The sequence below is a fragment of the Primulina tabacum genome, chromosome 18 (genome assembly GCF_025594145.1).
Source record: "Primulina tabacum isolate GXHZ01 chromosome 18, ASM2559414v2, whole genome shotgun sequence".
NCBI lineage: Eukaryota > Viridiplantae > Streptophyta > Magnoliopsida > Lamiales > Gesneriaceae > Primulina > Primulina tabacum.
The window spans coordinates 21,359,853-21,384,109 of record NC_134567.1 but is presented as its reverse complement, the minus strand read 5'-3'; the positions used below and the strand labels follow the sequence as shown (position 1 = coordinate 21,384,109).

Below are 24,257 nucleotides of genomic sequence, written 5' to 3'. Positions count from 1 at the left end.
GTTTGGTTTATTATATATAATAATTAAATATATGGACCATAGAATTTATATAATAATATAATACATTTAAAATAAATGAACCATAGAAAAATAACAATGTGAAAAAATACCTTTAAACCACAAATAAATACTAAAATTTTGATTTTTTTTTTAAAAAAAAGAAGTAAATTGATTAGGTAAAACAATGATCCAAAAGTCAAATTTCAAAAGGATCCAAAATAAAAATCCAAGAATACAAACACTTTACGCAACCCTTTTAAGATCAAGTCATGCCTGATATGACACCATAAACAAAGCCATGGATTCACTTGTATTAACATGTGAGGAAAAAAAAACTCTCATTTCCTTGAGACTATGGAAGTATGTAATTTATAGTCGTTATTTTTCAATGTATATTATTCGGGTTTGTTTTATGATTGACATTGGTATATGCATTTAGTGTGTTGGAATACTAGTAGGTTACGTTTACTTAGCTCGAGCGTAATATTCATTATTAGATATAAAGATGTGAAGGGTATATATATTTTGACATTCCATCTAAAATTTTAGGCATGTTATCTATATCATCTTTTATACTATTTTATATCGTACTAAAAATAATATTTTTTAAAACAAAATAAGCTCTCATTCCACAATAAATTACATCGTTGTTATTTCTTTAAAAAAACACACAGATTATACGCACAATAATTTTACGAATTATAAAAACTAAATACAATTTTTTTTCGTAATATAATATTAATTTAATTTAACAGTAATTATTCATAAAAACCAACTGTATAAGCATGCAATGTGTTCATTATTAACACGTAATAAATGTATACATTATTTTAACTAATATATGTCAAAAGTTTAGTGGTTCTTATAAAATTTAAAAATATTAGTTTTTTATAATAATTTTCATGTGATATGTGAATGATAGTTTTGGAAATTCAAAAATATAGATAAAATTAAAAATATTTTTGGGGATAAATATTAGTTATAGATGTGATAGAAACTATTCGGGGGTGATCATTTATCTATAATAATTCGGTTCTTGAAATATTAAACATTGATAAATTAAATCGAGTTTGGTTTTCAAACCAAACGAAATACATTCAAAATAATACTTCGTAGAAACTGAATAAATATTTTGGTAAAATATTAAAAAGATATACAAGTTGAATGTGTAAAAACTTTTTTAGTTGAAGTATTTTATCAAACATTTGGTATGCAATATTTTGGTATTTGAAATACATATAATATGCTTCAACAATGCATCTTAAAAATAGTAGCAATAATAAATAAATGTGATAAATAAACAGATATAATTTTTTTATGGATGTAACCTTAGGAATGATCCACTATAAGACTTTAATTTATACAACTCTTTGTACAAACTCATTTCGATTTAAGATTTATCAATTGCCTAGTCAAAAATCATAGCACACTCTCGATTGCAAGTCACAACCTCACAATTCACATAATGTTTAATGTCTTATCTAAACTTTGAAACTCAACTTTACTGTCATCTCCGCGTTCGTGGCCACTTTTCCCGAGCCTAACTAATTTTGAGATCCGCTATACGCTGGGCTAATCAGCTAGACTAAACCAAACTTATGAGGTCTGCCAATCTGCGCAGAACTCATAAATTCATCATTATTTATCAACATCTTACACTTCATTTCAAACTTTGACTTGTGCATATGATTTGTAGATCATCATATTACCTTCATAATATATACTGAATCGTTTCAATTAAATACCTAGTTAATCAGGCTGACCAAAATACTACAATTGATCAACCAAATTGATCCTTGCTGCTGCCATCAGTTTGCATGTACAACATCCAATTTTGCCCAATTGACGTGAAATACAACTTGTCTCTAGTTGAGTTTTATGTTCAGTCATTTTGGTGGCTGGTCATTTCATCCTTGAGTTGTGAGATATCATATAAATGCTGCAGCTCGCCAGATTTTCAATTTGGCTAAATTCGTGTTTTAGCTTCCATCTTAAGTTAGCAACTTCACACCTGAGTAAATATGTTAGAATACAATACAATAACAAGTTTTGTTATCATTAAAATCAAGATTGTTAGAGTTTCTAAATCTAAGGAGACGAGACACAAAGTTACTAAAAATATGTTTTATGATATTTTTATTAAATAAATGACTATTTCATAATATGATAAGATGAGTATTTTTGACTCATAAAAAACATATAATGACAGAAAAGATAGTTTTAAACCCCTCAACTTATATAATATTAGTGTCTTGGTCCATGCATGTGTGCTTATAGAGTTGAAATAATTATAATATAATTTTTTTTATTTTTATTATTATTAATGATACTAAAAATGTTATGACATTGAGATAAAAAATAAGATATGAATTATTTAAATAAATGACTTTTATTTAATCATAAATTTGAAATCCAACCTTCTCAATTATTATTATTTATTTAATTTCTGCATTTCATGTTTGTTTGAAGGTCGTTTAAAAAGAAAAACATTTGAAGAAAAGTCATAAATAAAAAAATATTTGATCAATGTCATTTTCCAAATTATTCCGATAAATATAAATAAATACTTTTTTAAATTTTAAAATTTTTTTTAAAGTTTACGAGATGTGTCACACCAAAGTTATCTAGTCTATCCCTCTTACTTTATTTTATATTATATATAAAAGAAAATCTGCTGAATATATTCAGTGAATGTTTGGACGAAGTATTAACAAAACAATTTTTAGATTCTAGATGGGTGGAATTGTTTTGAGATATTTGTAAATGACAGGTTCTGATTGACATTCTTTTTCTGCTATATTTTTTTGTTAATGATTTAAAATTATAATTTGACATTTGTATCCTCAAAAAAATTATAATATTTGACAATTGCTCTTAATTTTTATAATTTTTTTTGGAGATTTTGTAAAATACTAAATTTTATTTATATATCAGTTTTTAAGAGTTTCAAATGAAACTTATAAAATTTCAATCATATTTTATTACAAGAATTTAAAAAAAAAATTGCATTTTTTTTATTTTCATTCCCATGATTTTTTTTAAATATATTTTTGTGTATTTAAACAAAAAAATTTCATGTGTTTCTTTGTTAATCTTATATAAAATTTCAAACATTCATATTATAAAAAAAATAAAATAATTTTGATACAAAATATAATACTAGTTATATAAATACATCGTTAATGGTGTGAATACCAAAATTTAGATAATTAAAAGGATATATGCAGTATAGATTAAAGATATTATTGTCACTTTACTAAAAATTAATTTTGGAAGTAATTTTTTTTCGAAACACTCAAATTTTATCTTGTACTAGTTTTAAACTTTTATTTCTAAACAATTCCTACTTTTGCTTCTCATGCAATTCAAAATAATATATAGAAAAATCACTTTTAAAATAATCAAAAGCCCTAAAATATTCTCTTACTAACTACCGGTATTAAAGCTATGGGAATCGATAATACAAGGGGCTCGCAGCTATTTAGTCATTGTTGAAGGGGTTCGTCATATTTACTGCTTTGTGAGGATCTAATTGCAGCCAATGAAATGGCCAGTGTTGTAATATGCAATTTCTGATTGGCAGCTCATTGGAAATTTGAAGGCCCAATTAAAAAAATAGGAGCGAGAGACAAACTATTTAAAAAACAAGGATTCTGACTTTTTTTTAAGAAACAAGGAGTTGACTCTTGATTATTACATTAATTGTAATTAACTTTTAACTTAATTAATTAATTTTCATCTTTTCTTTCTTCTCCCATCTTTTCTTTCTTCTCCGTCAACGCACATCTTTCGTTTAAAATTAGGTTATCAGCTCCCGAAATAAAAAAAAAACCATTAAAACAGCCATCTATCCTCCAACTGCTTCCGTATTACATTAAATCCAACTTCACCACCTCCCCTCCGTGTACTTTTCTTGCTCATTCCTTAGATCTAGATCTACTCCAAATCTTGTCTGATTTCTCTGTATTTGAAACCGCCTATGTATTTGAAGAAAAAAAGTCTATCAGCACAAGTAAGTTTTCTTCATTTTACTTGGATCCCATGTCATTGTTTTCTTCATTTAGCCAATTCAAATTTTTATTAGACCTGGTTGCTGCTAGTAACCAGAAACAAGAGTCCACCCAAAATAATTGAATTGCTCGACCAAAATTAAGATGGTCGAATTCTTCTTGGTCGACCAACAAATTTTGGGTCGACCAAGAAGAATTTTTCTTGGTCGACCAACAAAATTTTTGATCGACCATGCTTATTTATGTTTTTTTATATAAATTTTTGCTCATTCTAATTATCCTTGGTGAATTTTGTAGGATATGCCTACAGTTATTGTTGTTCATATCGATGGTAAATGGGAAGTGAGTGAAGAGCTGGTATATAAATGGAATCTAGGGTCCAATGCAAAGTTTGTTGTTATTCCAGTAGATGATGATATTTGTTATTTTGAAAATTTAAAAAGTGAACTATATAGAGCTGGGAAAGTAGACGATACTGCTAAGTTGAGGTTGAGTTATCTTCTAGAGTTGTCGTGCAACATTCAACCGATTTATATAGAGAATGACCATGATTTTAAAACATATTTGTATTTTGGTTGTCCGAAAACTAGGCCAGTGCTTCAAGTTGAAATTGAACATGTTGCTTCTTTTGATGTTTCTGATAATGTGCACGGAGTTGGTATTGATGAATACAATAGTAATTTTAACGAACATAGACATTTTGATTATTATTTTCACTTGAATATTGTTTCTTTGGATCGTAATAATAGCAATGAGTTTTTCGACGAAGCACATAATGTGGATGCCATCCATGTGGATCGTAATAACACGACTGAGATATACGATGAAGCACGTGATGTGAATGTCATCAATGATGTTGAGGTCGAGGCAAATATGGTTGCAAGTAATGACGCAAATGTGGTTGCAGATGTGGATATTGGTAATGACACATTTTCATTCACGGATGGTTCAAACTTGTTTGGTGGTCAATAATTTCCAAACAGAGAAGCTGTGAAAAAGGAGTTAAGTAGAATCAGTTTGGAAGCCTGCTTTGAATTTGAGATTGTAAAAAGTAGCCAAAACGTGTACGCCGTAAAATGTATAGTGTCTCATTGTAAGTGGAGAATTTGGACCTCAAAAATTAAGAATGATTTACGTGCATTCTCCGTTTGGACATATTGCAATACACACACATGTGGTTTGACAGAGAGATGCAAGAGAATCCGCGGAGCGAGTTCGGCTGTTGTTCGTGATATGTTGGTGGATAATTTCCAAGGTTATCCAATGCCAATTGTACCAAAAGCGGTGATGACGATGATGCGCAATAGTATGAATACTGATATATCATATTACAAGGTTTGGAGAGGAAAAGAACTAGCAGACAATGTTTTGAAAGGTGATCCTACGAAGAGTTTTACTGTATTGCCTTGTTATTTGCACATGGTTGAGAAGATGAATCGAGGAATCATAACAGACATATGTGTCGACGGGGAAAATCGATTCAAGTAGATGTTTCTTGCCTTTGGTGCATGCGTAAGGGGATATCGAACTATGCGAAAAGTTGTATCAATTGATGGTACGTGGTTGAAGGGCAAGTATAATGGTGTTTTACTCGTGGCATCGGCACAAGATGGAAATTTTCACCAATATCCTTTGGCGTGGGGAATAGTAGATGTCGAGTGTACTTCTTCGTGGAGTTGGTTTTTAACGAAGTTGTTAGAAGTAGTACTACAAGAGGATGAACTGGTGATAATTTCAGACAGACATCAGAGAATCATTAATGCAGTTTCTAGTGTCTATAGAAATGCGTATCATGATCATTGTACGTGGCATTTATCCCAAAACTTGAAAACTAGGTACAAAAAGAAGGGTGCAACCGAAATGTTTCTGCACATTGCAAAAATTTATAAGCATGTCGAGTTTTATATTGCATACAATGATTTTAGGAATAGATATCCCAAGGTCGCGTAATTTTTGGACGAGAGAGATTCAGTTGATCGATGGACTCGAGCATATTGTCTAAAGACCCGTTACAGTATTATGACGACAAACGGGGTTGAGTCGATCAATGCTAGACTACTTGAAGAGAGGAAGCTTCCAATCATTGTACTTTTAGATTCTTTTGCAGAAACTGACATCGTCATGGTTTGCCCGATATCGCCACGCATCAATTGAAGCTAAAACTATTCTGACCCCTACCATCGAGGGGATTCTTCGTAGCAGGTTCATTGATGCCCAGAGAATGCAAGTTTTTGAATTAGGACATCTTGAGTTTGATGTTAGGAGCCGCGGACATTCGTCCATAATGGACCTGGAATCAAAAAGATGCACATGCCGAGTTTTTGATATTGATAGAATCTCATGTGCTCATGCCATTACAGCCAGTTGGTTAGCCAAGATTGATTTATATGATTTGTGTTCAGAGTACTATTTTATGATGACATTGTGCATGACTTACTCAGAGACTGTGTATCCAGTTCCTGATGAAAGTGAATGGCCAAGCAACATTAATTTTCTAGTGGTATTGCCTCATTTGTTAGAGAAGAGACTTGGCAGAATAAAACAGAAGAGATTTCCTTCGATTGGTAAATTCAGCAAAAGATAGAAACAGATTCATCATTTGGGTCGACCCAGAGTAACATGGGTCGACCCAGAGTAACATGGGTCGACCCAAATTTAAATGCATCGACCCAAAAGCAAACAAGGGTCGACCCAAAAGTTACAAGGTCGACCCAAAGGCGGGATCAACTTGGTCGAGCTTTGTTGGCTACATCAATTTTGGTTTTGGATCGATCCAAAAGACTGAAACTTTGGATCGGCCCAAATTGCTAGATAATTACTGCTTTGTCGGCCCAATAGTTGTGAAATTGTGATTCATATGTTAAAACACGTAACATAATTGTGAAATTGAGATTCATACGTTAAAAAATGTAACATAATTCTGAAATTCTTAAATTACATAACATAGTTGTGAATTTGTGATTCATATATTAAAAGATGTAACATAATTATGTAATTGAGATTCATATGCTAAAATATGTAACATAATTGTGAAATTCTTAAAAAACGTAACATAGTTGTGAAATTGTGATTCATATGTTAAAACATGTAACATAGTTGTGAAATTGTGATTCATAGATTAAAACATGTAACATAATTGTGAAATTCTTAAAAAATATAACATGGTTGTGAAATAATTTGAATCATATGTTAAAAACCTTAAACTCTAAATCAATAGGGTCGAGCCTAAATCACTATGTTCGACCAGTGTCGACCCAGATCAACATGGTTGACCCACAAATCATTATGATCGACCCAGATCAACATGGTTGATCGACCATTGTCGACCCACAACAACATGATCGACCCACAAATGAATATGGTTGACCCAGATCAACATGATCGACCCAGAAATCATCAGGGTCGACCAAAAATCAACAGGGTCGACCCAAAAGCAAGCATATCGACCCACAATCAACATGTTCGACCCAAAAAGCAACAAATTTTTTTAACAAAATTCGACTTTAAACAAACAAAATTTGACTATATGAATCACAAAATTTGACTTTAAACAAACAAAATTCGACTATAAACAATGTCCAATAATTACATACAATATCCAATATATCAAAACAATATCCAATGATTATCAAACATATTATATGCTAAAAAATTATCTGAATTTAGATACCAGTCTATCATCTAAATTTAGTACTATTTGCTCACTCTTCCTCGACAAAGCATATCCATCAACAGCTAATACAAATGCTCCTGAATCCTCGCTGTAAAAGTAAAAATAATACTGAAGTTATTTTTTTAAATAGAAATAGGAATAAAATTATTAGTCTATCTATTAATGCTAAACATACTACACATTAGAGATAGGACAACATACTGTTTAATATTGGCTCTGAATTCATCATGTAGCTTTATATATCATGGCCTCTCGGGGTATGTGTTGTTCCCAACAAAGGATAGTATACGATCAGCGTTTATAAGTACATGCTCTATGTCCTCATTCAGAGCTTTGAATTTGGGGTCGTGACTTCACTGGCCACTGCAAGTCAAATTTAATGAACTTATTGACCCCTGCCACGAGTTTTAGTAAAAGCCAGCGCCCATCTGTGTGGACAAGGATGAAAATGCTTCATACCTTTTCCCAAGAGAGGTACAACCATTCTGGATCAATACCTTTCACTATGCCCACCAGATTTGTGTTGAAAACTTTATCTTTATCTCGGCCAATATTGACATCGAAGTGTAGAAATGCCTATTCATCAACGACACGTCTGGTGACATCACTTCAGGATTTCGGATCTGCATTTCAAGCAATCCACGAAGAGCTTCGCCGATGTGCTGAATTCGACAGAAGAAAAGGTTTTCAAAGTTTAAAAATAAGCACTCTACAAATATACACGAGTTGAAAATGCTTACAGAGACAGTGACATGCGAGTTCGCGATCGCCATGGACCCGTAGAAAGACTTTTCATATTCGGAGTAAAAACCTGGAATCCTACTAGGCGAACGGACGAGCATCGATGCCCTAACTCGCGCCAGCGAGTTGTTTACCTTCAAAGTCACGCTATCCGCAAATGGCCTCTACATCGTCATCTATAATTGCCCAAACTGACGGTTTCCTGCGTAAATTGATAAATTATAACAACTTTAATGCAAATATGAATAGAAAAGGTGTGTTGTATTAACCTCTCGACGTGGTCACCTCGCCACCTGACATAACCGTATCAGGAGTCAGTTGAATATCTAAAAACAAAAATTTTATTGTTTAATAATACATAAATTTAAAATAAAAAAAATGCATTACCTCACCTTCGGAGGATTCCTCTGTTATGATTGGAAGGTTAGGCTCAAATATCAGTTATGGGTGTGCTTGGCTACTACCGCCAATTTCTCTAGTCATATTATCATCAACACCTAACAGAATATATCAAAAAAATTAAAATTAGAATGACAATTCTAATAAATTCAATCTCTTACGTAAACATAAATATAATTAAAAAAATTAACTCACCAAAATCTATCTCAGATGATTTCCTCTTCCGCCCTCTGCTATAGGATATGCTATAATCTCTCTCCTGATGCATTGGCGTCGGAGACCTGATCTCAGCAACAACTGGCGTGTGAGACCTGATCTCAGCAAAACCCACTCTAATATGTTCGTTCAAACTAGATCTCAAGTCATCGAAAGCCAGATTTATATTCCTGATACACGCCCTGGTCTCAATAATTCATGCTCTCATCTCAGTACGCATAGACGTAACGGAATCCTCCAATACAGTCAACCGCCTCTCGAAACGATGCTCCAGGGGTGATGGGCGGTGGGAAGGATTGAGTCCAGAGTGGACTCTAGGACCCGTACGTATGGGAGAACTGGTGCTGGATCTAGTGGCATCACCAGAACGGGCGCTGGAACCATCCGGAGAAGAATGTGCAGAAGGGGTGCTGGAACCATCCGGAGATAAAGGCGTGTGCTAGACTGAGGGAGACTCCAGAGGTGCTCGCTACATATGACTGTTTGACCCTTGAAGGATCGTTTGCTGAGCAATCTTTCGGATGCTTCAAACAAAATATTCTCCAATGAGCTGCAATAGCTCGTGTTCTAAGAATATTAACACCGATAAATTAAATCGAGTTTGGTTAAAAACCAAGCGGAAGAAACTCGAAGTAATCCTTCGTGAAGAAGACTATTATATTAGAAAGCATTTTATCTTATGTAAACTGAATAACCGGAAAGGGACAGATTAGCTTTTGCATTCATCAGTTCAGTTATGGTGACAACTGAACTGATGGATACTCTAACTGATCCAAACAGTTTAAAAACAATAGTTAAACAGTTAAATACACAAGATATGTTTATGGATGTTCGGAGACTTCAACTGCTCCTACGTCACCCTTTCTACCACCTCGGGTAGGATCCTCTAGAAGACTTTGATTTATTCAACTCTTTGTACAAACCCACTCAGCTAGGACTTACCTACTGCCTAAACTGAACTCCTAGACTTAAACTGAAGGCAGCACCTTCCAGTCAACACTTCTTTAATGTCTATGTGAGAAAGACTACATACACAAGTTTAACGTCTTTGTGCAAGACTGTATTTGAGTAGTTGAGAGTGTTTGTGTGTGTGAGAACTGAACAAGGATGTTCTCACACATTGAGGGAAATACGCTTCTAATCTAAGCTGATGTATCTGTAAAAAGTTCCCTCTACTGGGCTGAATGCTTCTCTTAAGCTGATATGACTTTGAAGCGTGCCTTTTTCTTTTCTCTCTTGAGTTGTATATGTTTGAGTGTTCACTGATCTTCTATTTATATAGGCGGGAGAACTGATCGTACAGTGAGACTCATTTATTGTATCCGTTGCATCTTGAATTCGTTTTTTGGTCTTTGTGTCTCGACTTTTCGACTGCCCTTCTGAAACGTTTTGTCTTTAATGCACTGATGCAACGTCCATTATTGTTCTTTGACTGGATAATGGCTTTGTACCTTTACGTACAGCTGGATTCCACTTGAAAGAGTTTGTCTTCATCCATAATGAAAGATTCTAATTGATGCTTCGAACTGGTCAGTTGAACTGATCTTTCAGTTGAGCTGGTGAAATCAGTTGACTCGTCAGTGGAATTGATTTCACACTTGTTCAGTTGGACTGATCAGCTGGGTTTGTTCATCAGTTGAACACTCCTTCGGCTGGCCAGACTTCTGAGGTTTTCCTGCTAAATCACCTATCAACTGGACAATCAGCTGGACTGCTCAATTGACGTAACCAGTTAGACTGATTCATTTTGTGCGATCAGTTGGGTCTTTAGTTTTGCGATGTAAACATCTCGTGAGTGATCCTAGATGCTGCACACTAAGGTAGATCATTAGTAACACAATTAACAAGTTTTGTTATCATCAAAATCAAGATTGAGAACTTGAAAAGTTCCAACAATCTCCCCCTTTTTGATGATTACAAAACCTGAGCAGTTAAACGCAATATATTCAGTTCAAGGATTAGCAAGTTCAAATATCATTGAAGGCTCCCCCTTTATAATTGAATTTAATGAAATTAAAATAACCAAAAACTCCATCTCCAAAACTAAGTTAAAACCTTTTAAAAGAGATGGACAGAATTAAGAAACTACTTTTCAGTTGATGAAAAAGAAAGAATTTTTCTTAACAACTGAGTTTTAAAACTGATTGATAATACTTTTAGATTGAGAGAAAAACGAGAAGCTCTCCCCAGAAACTGAATAAAAAACCCGTATCTGAAAGATATTTATATAGTCATTCATTCAGAGATTATAATCATTCAAGCAATGTAGACAAGAGATTTGGAAATATCATTCAGTCAGTAAAGCACTGCTGAACAAATATGATGTTTATTTAAATGAATTTCCTTGTATTTACATCTGAGTACATACATCAGTTGAACAAGAAAAATTACTACAACGGTAGCATATTTTAAACAACATCAGATATCAGTTGGTTTGTGTGACAGAACTGGAAATACCATCAACTAGTTGTTTGACTGCTTGAACTGCTGCATCAGTTGCGAGTTCATTTTGCTAGAGAAACATGTTAAACTGCTTGAACTTGACTTCTTAGTAGACTAACTGGTCGAGTAGACTCTGAATATGCTCAACTGGAATGCAGCTAGGTGATTTAATCATCCAACATCCCAGCATGGATGAGTTTCGTCTGAAGAACAGCTGACCTGGTAGGCTTGCAACTGAAGACTTGCTCACGGAGCAATTTAGCTGTGTATCTTTGTAGATGATTCTCAGTCCCTTGCAGACTAATTAAAAACCCTAAGTAAAGAGTCTAAAGAAGTGGCTGCAATATTAGTCGCAGAGCCAATCCTCTCAACTCTTTACCAAAGAACGACATATAAATATTTTCAAATAGTTTTGAAAATCGTATGATATACTTTTAAATAGCTTTTAACACTATTTTAAAGTAAGATTTTAAAACACAGTTTTCTTCAAATGTTCTTCTTAGAACAACCTGCTCTGATACCAATTGAAGGATTGTTTGCTGAGCAATCTTTCGGATGCTTCAAACAAAATATTCTCCAATGAGCTGCAATAGCTCGTGTTCTAAGAATATTAACACCTGATAAATTAAATCGAGTTTGGTTAAAAACCAAGCGGAAGAAACTCGAAGTAATCCTTCGTGAAGAAGACTGTTATATTAGAAAGCATTTTATCTTATGTAAACTGAATAACCGAAAAGGAACAGATTAGCTTTTGCATTCATCAATTCAGTTATGGTGACAACTGAACTGATGGATACTCTAACTGATCCAAACAGTTTAAAAACAATAGTTAAACAGTTAAATACACAAGATATGTTTATGGATGTTCGGAGACTTCAGCTGCTCCTACGTCACCTCTTCTACCACCTCGGGTAGGATCCACTAGAAGACTTTGATTTATACAACTCTTTGTACAAACCTACTCAACTAGGACTTACCTACTGCCTAAACTGAACTCCTAGACTTAAACTGAAGGCAGCACCTTCCAGTCAACACTTCTTTAATGTCTATGTGAGAAAGACTACATACACAAGTTTAACGTCTTTGTGCAAGACTGTATTTGAGTGGTTGAGAGTGTTTGTGTGTGTGAGAACTGAACAAGGATGTTCTCACACACTGAGAGAAATACGCTTCTAATCTACGCTGATGTATCTGTAAAGAGTTCCCTCTACTGGGCTGAATGCTTCTCATAAACTGATATGACTTTGAAGCGTGCCCTTTTCTTTTCTCTCTTGAGTTGTATATGTTTGAGTCTTCACTGATCTTCTCTTTATATAGGCTGGAGAACTGACCGTACAGTGAGACTCATTTATTGTATCTGTTGCATCTTGAATTCATTTCTTGGTCTTTGTGTCTCGAATTTTCGACTGCCCTTCTGAAACGTTTTGTCTTTAATGAACTGATGCAACGTCCATTATTGTCCTTTGACTGGATAATGGCTTTGTACCTTTACGTACGGCTGGATTCCACTTGAAAGAGTTTGTCTTCATCCATAACTGAAAGATTCTAATTGATGCTTCGAACTGGTCAGTTGAACTGATCTTTCAGTTGGGCTGGTGAAATCAATTGACTCGTCAGTGGAACTGATTTCACACTTGTTCAGTTGGACTGATCAGCTGGGTTTGTTCATCAGTTGAACAATCCTTCGGCTGGCTAGACTTCTGAGGTTTTCCTGCTGAATCACCTATCAACTGGACAATCAGCTGGACTGCTCAATTGACGTAACCAGTTAGACTGATTCATTTTGTGCGATCAGTTGGGTCTTTAGTTTTGCGATGTAAACATCTCGTGAGTGATCCTAGATGCTGTACACTAAGGTAGATCATTAGTAACACAATTAACAAGTTTTGTTATCATCAAAATCAATATTGCGAACTTGAAAAGTTCCAACAACCCTGCCTTCACAGGCTCGAGTACCCGAGTGATGATCGCATCGGGCGCAGAATCAACAAAAACCCTGGTCGTATAATACGGTGAAACGATCTCCTCAGGAGTAGGAGTCAAACATGCAAGACAATCCTACATTTAATTAATAACGTATCAGATTAATTAAAAATTATGTACACAGTTATTTTATCAAATCAGTTAATATTACTTACATCTATAGCGCAGTCACCAAAGGCTGCACTGATATCAACAGCAGATGGGGCACGGTTTGAGGGCCACATGTTAGTCACCCACTGTCAACATCTCTTCTCTTTGTAAACTTTTGTGCCACCCTCAGACAATATTCATAAGAGATGATCTGTAACATAAATTTCAAACAATGTTATTAGTATAAATAAAGATAACAAATCCACTTTAACATTCAAAAAAAAATATACCTGCAGTGGCAGCACAAAACCACCGACAAGGAAGCTGCCATCAACTTCTTTCCTACTCTGTGCCTCGGTGAGGTAAGTATAACGCCCTAAAATGTCCTTCTTCAAACATCGCACCGCATCATGATATGCTACTCTACCCCATGGATAAGTGTTAAACCTATCCAAATCATCTACAAGCCTCAAGTATTTAGGGTCGATCTTCATCGTCTTTTTCCTAGTCCCCTCACCGAAGACGGCACAATAGAAGTAAAGACTAGCCATCTTTAACTTCTCCACATCTATACCAGTCCCATTATGCACTTGACACTGATCTTTGCCTCCAAATCATTCAAAAAAATCTCAGACTTACTGGCAAAGTGTGTGGTGCCAAAGACACCTCTAAATGGTATATCTTCGGGCTCTATAGTGCAATCGAGACCGGTTATTAAACAATACTCTAACAAAAAAAATCTAACCAGCCTCTTGCATACGACCATCCACAAATCATTACTATCAGTATCAACTATTTGATTACTCATTAAATACCAGATAATTTGACTAGAAAGGTTAAAATCTCTATGATACCTAACCAAATTACCAAAAGGAGACTGCTCGAGAAAAAGTGCTCTCTCGTCGTTGTTCAAATAATGATGAATCTTCTCTGCAATCTCTTTGTATCTGTATTCAAGTGTCAATTTGCATCGAAAAATTGCATCCCTGCATAGTTTTCTTGACAAATAGACATGTTACAGATACAAATAAATATATTAGAAAAATAAATGGAGAATTTGGGTGGGTTGACCAAAGATTGAGTCAAGTCGACCCAATCGTGAGTCGACCCAATGTTCTTTGGTCAACCAAAAAAAAGGGTCGACCCACGCTTGGTCGACCAAGCTTGTGTCGACTAGGTCGACCTTTTCTTCTTCAACATGTACGCATAGACAATAAATCGAAATTTTCTTCAACACGCACGCAGAAGCAATAAATCGAAATAAACGTGAAAATTACCAGATTTTGGTTAGTCATTTCTTTGATTGAGTTTGCGTCGCATAGAGGGAGTGAAATTTCTGAGAATAAAAATTGATCTGTGTCGACGGAAGAGAAGATTTGCATAGACAAGCGAAAGAGAGATTTAGGTCGAATTAATAATGAGGTGAATGTTATGGTTTTAATCAAATTTAACCGTATATTTACACTTGAAATACAAATACATTTATATAAATTGACTTATTAATCATTATTTTTAAATAAATAACAATATACTACCTCCTCCCTAATTTTCCGAAATTCGAAGAACCTCAATAGAAGCTGATTACTACAGTTGTGCCACCGTGTTTTCATTTTTGAAGCGCAGAAATGGATCGGGGCCACAATTCCCCTGCCTGCGGCGGAGAGAGAGAGGTCGTTGCTGAAGAGGAAAGCCGAAAGCAAACCTTATGCAAGCGCTGCAAGGAGACGTACGTCGCGTCGGCCAACTCATCAACATCATGCCGCTTTCATCCTTCCTTTTTCGTCTGCCGCCGTCACGACGATCAGCAAAGGTGCGACCATTATTTTAGCTTTATCATCATATTTTTCCCTTTAATTTGTGGCTGCCTTTGTGGTTTTCAGGTTTCTGTGGTACCTAATAATTTAGCGAGATGCTTAGATTATGATTTTCAGTCAGCTTCCTGTGCTAATAGCCTCGGTTATTTAATCTTTGATGATTGCCAGTTTTTTGGATTGGCTTAGAAATTAATGCCTGAAAATCGAGATTTTACTGAACTGTCAACTCAGTCACATTGATTGGAGTAATTAGTAGTTAATCCGACAGCCCTTGTACCAAAAAATCGAAACGTTTTTTGGATGCAAGAATTTTTAGTTTAACTCGAGGATTGTGGTTAGCCATGATCCAGATGAAGCTTCCCTGCATTTGGATTAAATGTCCAAGATAGAATTTAGATAGAGAGAAATAGAGCAAATTGGATTCAATATGATAAAATTAATTGTAAGGGATCTATTTATAATTGATGTCAAGTTGTGTAGTTCTTGCCTTCTTGGTGAGTTCACTAAAGGGACACACCTATTGCCTATGAAAGTGATACACATCTTCATCTGTAGACATTTTGTGGCACCTGCGTCTGCACATGCATACATTACCCTAATTACGGATGCATATTGTCCAGGCGATTCTTTTGTGTCTGCACAGGCATACACCTGTCATAAATATAAAAAAGGATCTTAACTTTAACCTATATAACTCAAAAATTAAATCATACCAAGGCACAAAAATAAGTTAAACCGAAAATTAAAGTTTAAAGCAAATCAAGCCAAAAAATGTTTAAAGTTCGAAAATTTGATTTAAATTGATGAGAATTGGAATTGGATCCTTGATACTTGTTGGGATAAAATAATTGTCCTGCTACGAGAGTACTTGAACCTTAGTGCTCGGCTTGCCAAGGTTTTTGGGGACGAACCAAGCTAAAGTTGGTGGACATGTGTGTCCCGGGGACGATGAGGGCGGGGAGTGGTCGCCAGTGCTAAGAGTTAGCACGGACAAAGTGTGGCTCTTGACAAATCTTCCAGGCAAAGAGAACATGAAGGAACCACTCCGAGCCACCACACCTTATATTAAAGAAAACTTAAAAATAATTGGTAGGTATTACTCATACTAACAATGTGCATTTTTTTTGAGGTAATCACTTAAAAACTCCAAAATTAAACGTGCTTGACTTGAACAATTCTGCGATGAGTGCTTTCTGGAAAATTGATCATGGAGCGTGTGATTGAGAAGATAAACACACCGGAAAGACTTGTTTTGGTTTGTGAGGACATCGTCAACTTGAACCAGTCTCAATCAGTACGGTGTGATATAGTGACAAAACCAAGGTGACAAGCGCTCGATCCAACCAACATTACTCCAAGGCGGAATTTCTTTAAATGAATGCAATGCAATATGTATCATGTATGGCACAAATGGATTATTGCATATAATTAATGTTTCAAAAGCAATATCGGACAAATACATTGCTTGGAAAAGAATGATAGAAAACGAAAAACTTGACTTTATATGATACTGTTTTATTATGGTAACTTCATGCAACGGAATTTGGCACTTATCCATTGTTTAGGTTTAAGTTTGATTGTTGACTTGACTTGTGCCGTGAGCCTTGATTTGAGCTTTGAGCCTTATATCGGCTTGGATTAAATTTTTGAGGTATGTGGTTTTTGAACATAAGTGCCTTAGTTTTATTATAATGGCAAGTCCATGGTACGTAATGGACACAAAAAAGCTACATGGGTGACACTTGTTGGCGACTAGGGTTGGGTGGTGACACATAATTGCCATGTACGATGCTATATTGTTTGATGAACACATCTTTTTCATTGCGAATAGTTATTTCCCATTCATGAATATGTGTTTCTTTTCTGAGAGATTCACAATGCTTAACTGATCATAAAAGAAATGGCAAAATTCAGCTTTTTTTATTTCTAATAAAATGGCTTAACATTTGTTCCATTATATATTGGATTTCTAAAAAATATACTCTTGTATTCAAATTTATAGAATATAAATTTGAAATTTGTGTTTTTAAAATTTGAACATTTAAGTCCATAAAGGGAATAAAACTTGATTTATGAATGAAACTATGAGGACAATAAAATAGTTTGTGGTTCGTAGATTCCCTGTTTTTTATTGTTATCATCTCAAACACTGTGGTCTTTATATTGAGATATGAATAGCTAATAACCATGAGCACTGTAGTGGGATTATGTAAGAAGGAAAAAGAGTCTCTCTCTCGAGTCGACTTAAAAAATTTAATTTTGTCAATGTTTCAAGATTAAGTTAGACTTCTGACTTTTGTCCATATAAATGCCCAAATCTCACCAATAAAAAACTCACCTTATACAGTTCAAATATCTCACAGCTCTAACATTTTGTGTTGTAATGCTCCGACTGGCTAAGTTTTATGTAATTCTGATTATAAACTACAACCTATGACCCTTCTGGTTAGTGATGTTGATTTTTCACCACCAAGTACCATTACTTCAGATGGAATTTAGAACCATGAGGTCCATGACATGCCAACACCCAATGAAATGTTTTTTCTTGAAAACAATTTTTCGACAAAACAAATGAAGCATTTCTAGTGTATGTGGTCTGTATTTGTTGAGTATCTCATTTATTCTTCTTTTCTTTTAGCTGGACATAAGCATATTGTGGTGGCCAATAAAATTATAAAGGGTATATGATATTTCCTCTGGATTTTGTGTTTTATTATGTTGAAGGAGACTGTGGAGAGATTTTTATTGAAATGCATGATACATGATTAAATTATTTTAAATGTTTATATGCTCATGTTATGCAATTTAAAATATTTTCATGAGTTTTAGTTTTCAGACGAATATTCGATGTCGAACCGAGAAAAGAGACCAGAGACGATTAAAATGTTAAAACTTTAAAGTTATAATTTTTATTTTAAGTCAAGAAATTTAGTATTTTAAAATATTTTAAATTTTCGTATTTTAGGGTTAAATTTAATTTATCGAGTGTATTAAATGCGTTAAGCATTTTAATTAGCAAAATTTGAAAGGGATGTAAATACGCTCACTCGAAATAAAACGTTTTAATAAATATTTTTATGACTTAATTAATTAAAATTGTAGATAAAAATGTGAGCATCGCCCATGCAAACCACGCCAATGTTTGTCTCAGGACTTGATCTAGAGTTTCTTTTGTGATTTTTACAGAAATTCATGCTAAAAGATAATATATAGTATATGGGTGTCTGGTTGATGATGTGTCGAATTGTATTGCTTGATCATTTTTCTAAAAGCTGTCTTCAGTTCTAGATTTTTAGAGGAGGAGATTTCAATTTTTTCAAAGTATTGACTGTTGTGCCATAGTTGGTATCTGATGCCTCTATTTGGAAAATTTACAGGAACAATAACTGGAATTGAGGCAGAGTACATTGTACACTTACAATTGTTTTACCTGTTTGATGGTTGTTACTTGTTACTGATCCTTTTTCAAGAGTATTATAATGTTTACATAATTCTAAAGGGACATTTACGCTTTTTGGTTTTTTGAAATTTAGATGCTGTTGAAGATTTGGTAATATGTATACTTACAAGTTTTTCATGGAAAAAATTAACATTTCTTGGTTCTAAATATTGGTGATGATTACTATTAATCATACACAACCAGGGTCCCCGAGGATCATTAAAGGAAGCAATTGTAATAGGAAAAATAACATTGATTGACTGAAAAATGTAGAGTGGATTAGTGGAAGAGAGATTCAAAATAAAATTTTTGGTTTAGTTACATTTATCTCCCATGTGGTTTACAATAATTACAAAAACATCCACTTAAAATTTGAAAACCATGTATACCTCCTCAAGGTTTGAGCCAATCTTACATCTACGCCTGTTAACTTTCAAAATATGTATACCTCAAAAATCTTACAATTACCCCTTGAATAAGAGGGAACATTTATAAGTTAGATAAAAACCTTGGTAGCTATGCATGTAGTATTTGACGCGAATAACCGTAAGATTGATACAATCTCTAGATTGTTGTTATATGTAATTTTTAAAGATTACCGTGTTTTTGTGTAATTATTGTATACTGTTACACAGTCCCGTTACATAAACCTCCGGGGAGATATATATATATATATATATATATATATATAATTGACCTTAAAAAGTCTCATGATTCTTGGTGAGCTTTGTGCAGTCTCATAATCACTGGCATGATTTTCTCAAATAATGTCTATTTGGCAAATTAGTAGCAGTTCTGTCCTCGAAGTTTGAATCTTTGATAATGATTTCTCTTTAGGATTCTGATACTATCAGTCCACTCCTATCATGTAAATTTTAGTTTATTAATAAATGTGACTTGGAGAATTACATATTAGTGAAATTACACTGCTATTAACATTAATGGCCTCAAGTGGAATTGATGAAAAAATGACCACACATACTTTGTGTTTGTTTCTTGGAGGGAGTTTGAAATCAGGATCTGTTGTCCTCTCTGGCGTAAGAGATTTTGGAGCAGAATTCTATTTTGAGATTTACATGCCACGGGTCCACAACTTTATTTCTTTATTTTTTTGGCATCTGTAATTTTGCAAATCGGGTAACCTCGATGGAATTGGTCGCTCTATATATTTAGCTGATTGCATCATTGCATGTATGTGAAATATTCCAATAAATTGTATGTTTGCTTCTGAAAAGTGGGTACACATCATTTATTGAAGGTACTATGAATTGAGACCAAATGATCCTCCATATGCTGCCAAGTTTTACGATTGTTGTGGAGCGGAGAACAAGGACGCACCTGGCTGTACCGCCAGTTTCCATATCTCATATGATGACTAAAGAAAGATTCATATCAATCATCCTCCTCTTTTATTCAATGTTTGCAGTATGGTTCCCTTTGCGCTGGAATATAACTATGGCCATTTATGTTCTTATTTTTCCTAATGATGATGGTCTCATGTATCTGATCCTTTGTCAATCTCCTAGTGTAAGCGTTCTCTTGCTCGTTGCATAGGTCTTGGAGATGGCAATGCTTGTGTTAGTTTTCATCATCGCGATAAATTATGTTGTGCAGATCATATTTATCGCAAATCATTGTCATCTCTTTCGAGGTAGCTTCATGCCACACCCCAAGGGTAGATCAAATGGCTATAAAGGGACCACATCTTTTTTTAATGTGATTTTTAGGCCATTGGATCTACGCTTGGGTACGACTCCAAGGGTAAGATCGAATAACTCCTCTTTGGGTTGCCATCTTTTGATCGAAACTCAGTAGGGCCCGTTTCATCCTTTGTAGCTGGATCAAATATGTCGTCATAGATCCGAGCATTTCCCGGTGTAATAAAAATCCAAATGTAAGGCAGCCACACAGACACAGGACATGTATAAATATTTGAAATTTCTGTTGTTGCCCCTGATCAGATCAGAAAATATCGGTGGATTTATTGTCACGTGAAGATCAAATTGCCATTTGTATACTTGTTTAACATGAATCTTGTGAAGGTACGACCTTGTTTTTCTCTGGTTGAAGCTGGCATATAATATATGAATATATTAAATGATGTGATAAAATGAACTCTCGATATCACTTGTCCCTCACTCTGTCCCCATGTGGACGGATGGGTTGATTCCATTTCCTGCATTTTTTGCCATTTATTGCTACAGGGACAGCACATATTGGTATCCTGAGAGAAAATTCGATCCTACACTAAGATTGGAGAATCAATTGACCCATGTCTAGTCTTGCATTATCCCATATAAAAAAATACAACTCGGTTAAAAGCAGAGACTGAATTTGCAAACAGGGGACCTAATCACACCACACACTGAAAGGGGCTCCTTTGATAGAGACCTATCAGCTAGCATGATTGGATAACATATTATCACATACTTTTTGTATTTTTCTTATATATTTATTATCATTCTGTGCTGATTACGGATCAGCATGTGAGAGCAGAATGCGAACCAAAATTTCTGTTAATAAACATAACATTAATTTTTGCACTCAAATCCTCGATTAAAGTTTACCACACAGGAAAACCCAGGAAAAAAAAAAGAAGCAGAATCAGAGCCTTTTTCTTTTCTCGTTCCTTTTATAAATTCAAGATTCTTTCTTCTTTTTTTCATGTAAAAATATAAGATTCTAGGTGGGCCTTTGGTGTAAATCCCAGATAACATATCGCACAAACTAATAGAAACATAAATGTAATGTGGGATAAATTCTTTAAAACTCTGCCAGGAAAAAAACAAATGAGCTAAAATTTCATGTATTTGTAAATTTATTTATAACTCTCCGGATGGTAACATATATTTGTACTATTATATAATACCTGAGGCCTGAGGGTGATAAATTAATATTTTTCGGTAAGATGTGTCATTTGTCGTACAAATTTTTTTCCCCCCAAATTCGATCTAACATCGTATTTTATATCTAAAATTAACATCACCTGTTATTGTTAGTGAATTCAGCATCTCTATTTTTTTTCCCCATATTTCCTCAACTAATTTTTTCATATAGAATAGATTTGTTTTTAGTCTAAAACATAAAAAAATCATATTGAAATCAGATATTCACAAGACAATTATTTGTAGGATAAATTGGAAATAAATCTCTAAACCAAAACATAAATTTATCATAATTCTCTAAATCCAAAAAACTTTGTTTAACTCACTAAAACGCTAAAAATGACAAAAATACTCTTATATTTATTGATTTTAATTAACTGATTTACATGTGTCAGACATTGTATCAGAGCCAAGGTAAAATTAGTTCAAACATACAGAATTATTATTACTGTGTAATTAAATGCTTTAGGAGGAGAATTTTTTCAAATAATATGAATCCGAATACATGTTATCATCATCCTTTGGTAATGAACCCTTATTACATCAAAGAGGGACGACAAGGTGATGCCAAAACCTTTAACTAACGAAAAAAGATCAATCTAATTAAAAATATCTCGAAAAAGAAATTAATCTGATGAAAATTTTGGAAAAGATTGGTCTCGATGATCTTCAAGACTTTGCAAAATCTTTTGCAAATTTCAGAGTCGTAGATATGAAGATGAACACAACTGAAGGTGAACCAATTGCAATAATATGATTATCTTCTCATGAACCACCAAATGAAAGTATTAGATCTCATAATACAAATATGATAGGACCACAAAAAAATTTCATGTTGGTGAAGAAGTACACCCAGCGGTAACCAGGTCAAGGATAAGTCAAATTCTCTTACAACAAACACCCTATGGAAAATTGGTTTTAGAACATATACATCTTTACATGATTATGCTTAACCTTGATGTACTAGACTTTGAAAATAGAGAAGTTCTCATAGAAAATTGGATATCGGCTATGAGAATCGCAGTAGAAACACTTGATCTCAATAGAGAAGGATTCGTTAAAATTTAAGAAATGAGTCTTATGAGATCAGTTAAAATTGCATGAGATTGACTCTATGGTTTAAAATTGCATGAGACATAATTTTGGTAGAAACCAAAGAGTCAGTCCTAGTCGGAGAATCTCTTAGTGAGATAGCCGAAAGAATGACTACCTTATTTAAAGCACAATTTATAGGGGTAAACTATTTTAACAGTCAAGACATAGAAAATAAAAAGAAATATACTCAAGCTTTGTATAATATTGAATTACGTAACATCTGTTTAGTGGATGAATATATTATGTATTCACTAAATGTTGATGAAATTCAAGAGTCGAAGAAAATATAGCAATGCAACTTTTCTTCGCCAAAATGTCAAGTATTTGAAGAGAAATGCTGATTAGAGAATATGTCATTGGCAATCCAGATACTTTGACACAAAGAGTCTCTTTTCTCAAAGGAAAATTAGCAGAATAGTTGACAGCATTACAAAAGAATTACAAACGATTAAGGGGTATTAATAAACTTATTCCTTTATGTTGTAAAAAAAATAATCTTCCAACAATTATTGGAAGTAAGCCACAAATGCAAAAAAGGAAGAGTTTCATATCTAACCCCTATACTGCTAGTGGACGAAGTGGAATTAGTTTTTGGAAACCAAAAACAATATGATCTAAACAAAAACTCAGATCTTACAATTATGGTCAGAGAAGTGGATCATCAAGGAGAATGATGTCATCCCAAACATCAAGCACATCTCGAAACACGAGAATAACAACCACAAAGGAAACATTCAGAAGAGCTCACTGGACATGTGGAGCAAGAGGTCATATTTCAACTAATTGTGCAGAAAATGATATAAGGAGAATAAAATGCTTCGATCCGGTCGAGAATAAATTGCTTCGATGCGACCTTGGATATCGAAGAAGCAATTTATTACCAAGATCTTGTTCAATTATACCAGTTTGAGGATATTGTCTCAGACCAAAGTATATAAGAAGAAAATGAAGTCTTAAGTCAGGAAGAATCTGATAGAACATAATTGGAATCTGACTAAAGATGAAGTCTTTCGACACAAAACACATGAAAATTTGTTTATTTTTTTATCCAGAAAACAATATCTCATAACATTGTCCAAAAGACTGTGAGAGAAAATCATAGCCTACAGAAAATATCAAAGATTCTCTACAGGACAGATAGAAAAGTTCTTTAGGAAATCTTGGCCTAAGAAACATAAAGTATCATCTAATCTATAAAATTTTCAAAAAAGAAATGACAATCTCAATAGAATTATGGGAAACCAGACGGAGTGCAATTAATTTCTTCTGAGAAATTATGGAAGAATTACAAAAACTCGAGATAGAAGTAGCACGAACCATGTCATGGATTCATACCGGATCAATCCAGATTATGATAAAATCTACTTTTAAAAAAGGAATAGATTCACTCATTGATATTGATACATGCGATAAAAAAATGAGTAACCTTCAAGATTCAATACTGGGACTATCTCATGGAATCTCTGTGCG

The 24,257-nt window shown here is 34.0% G+C and overlaps 1 protein-coding gene across 4 annotated transcripts; it reads left to right on the top strand.

The window, feature by feature from the left end:
- The first annotated feature begins 15,091 nt into the window (after positions 1-15,091).
- Positions 15,092-20,867, top strand: LOC142533124 (uncharacterized). Of its 4 annotated transcripts, XR_012816678.1 has the most exons (4): positions 15,149-15,364; positions 20,066-20,334; positions 20,422-20,568; positions 20,644-20,867. XR_012816678.1 is itself a non-coding variant. In XM_075639770.1 (2 exons), exons 1-2 carry the CDS (start codon positions 15,180-15,182, stop codon positions 20,184-20,186), a joined length of 306 nt encoding a protein of 101 aa, XP_075495885.1. In that variant the 5' UTR covers positions 15,092-15,179; the 3' UTR covers positions 20,187-20,797. The 4 variants fall into 4 exon arrangements, 1 of the variants encoding a protein (XP_075495885.1); XR_012816676.1 differs by having other exon boundaries at positions 20,066-20,568; XR_012816677.1 differs by having other exon boundaries at positions 20,422-20,797.
- Positions 20,868-24,257: the final 3,390 nt, after the last annotated feature.

What these genes read in the sequence shown, in the direction of transcription:
- LOC142533124 (XM_075639770.1), top strand. Translation starts at nt 15,180, where the DNA reads ATGGATCGGGGCCACAATTCCCCTGCCTGCGGCGGAGAGAGAGAGGTC. An exon ending in CGTCACGACGATCAGCAAAG is followed by an intron (nt 15,365 to 20,065) that starts GTGCGACCATTA and finishes CATTTATTGAAG; the next exon opens with GTACTATGAATTGAGACCAA.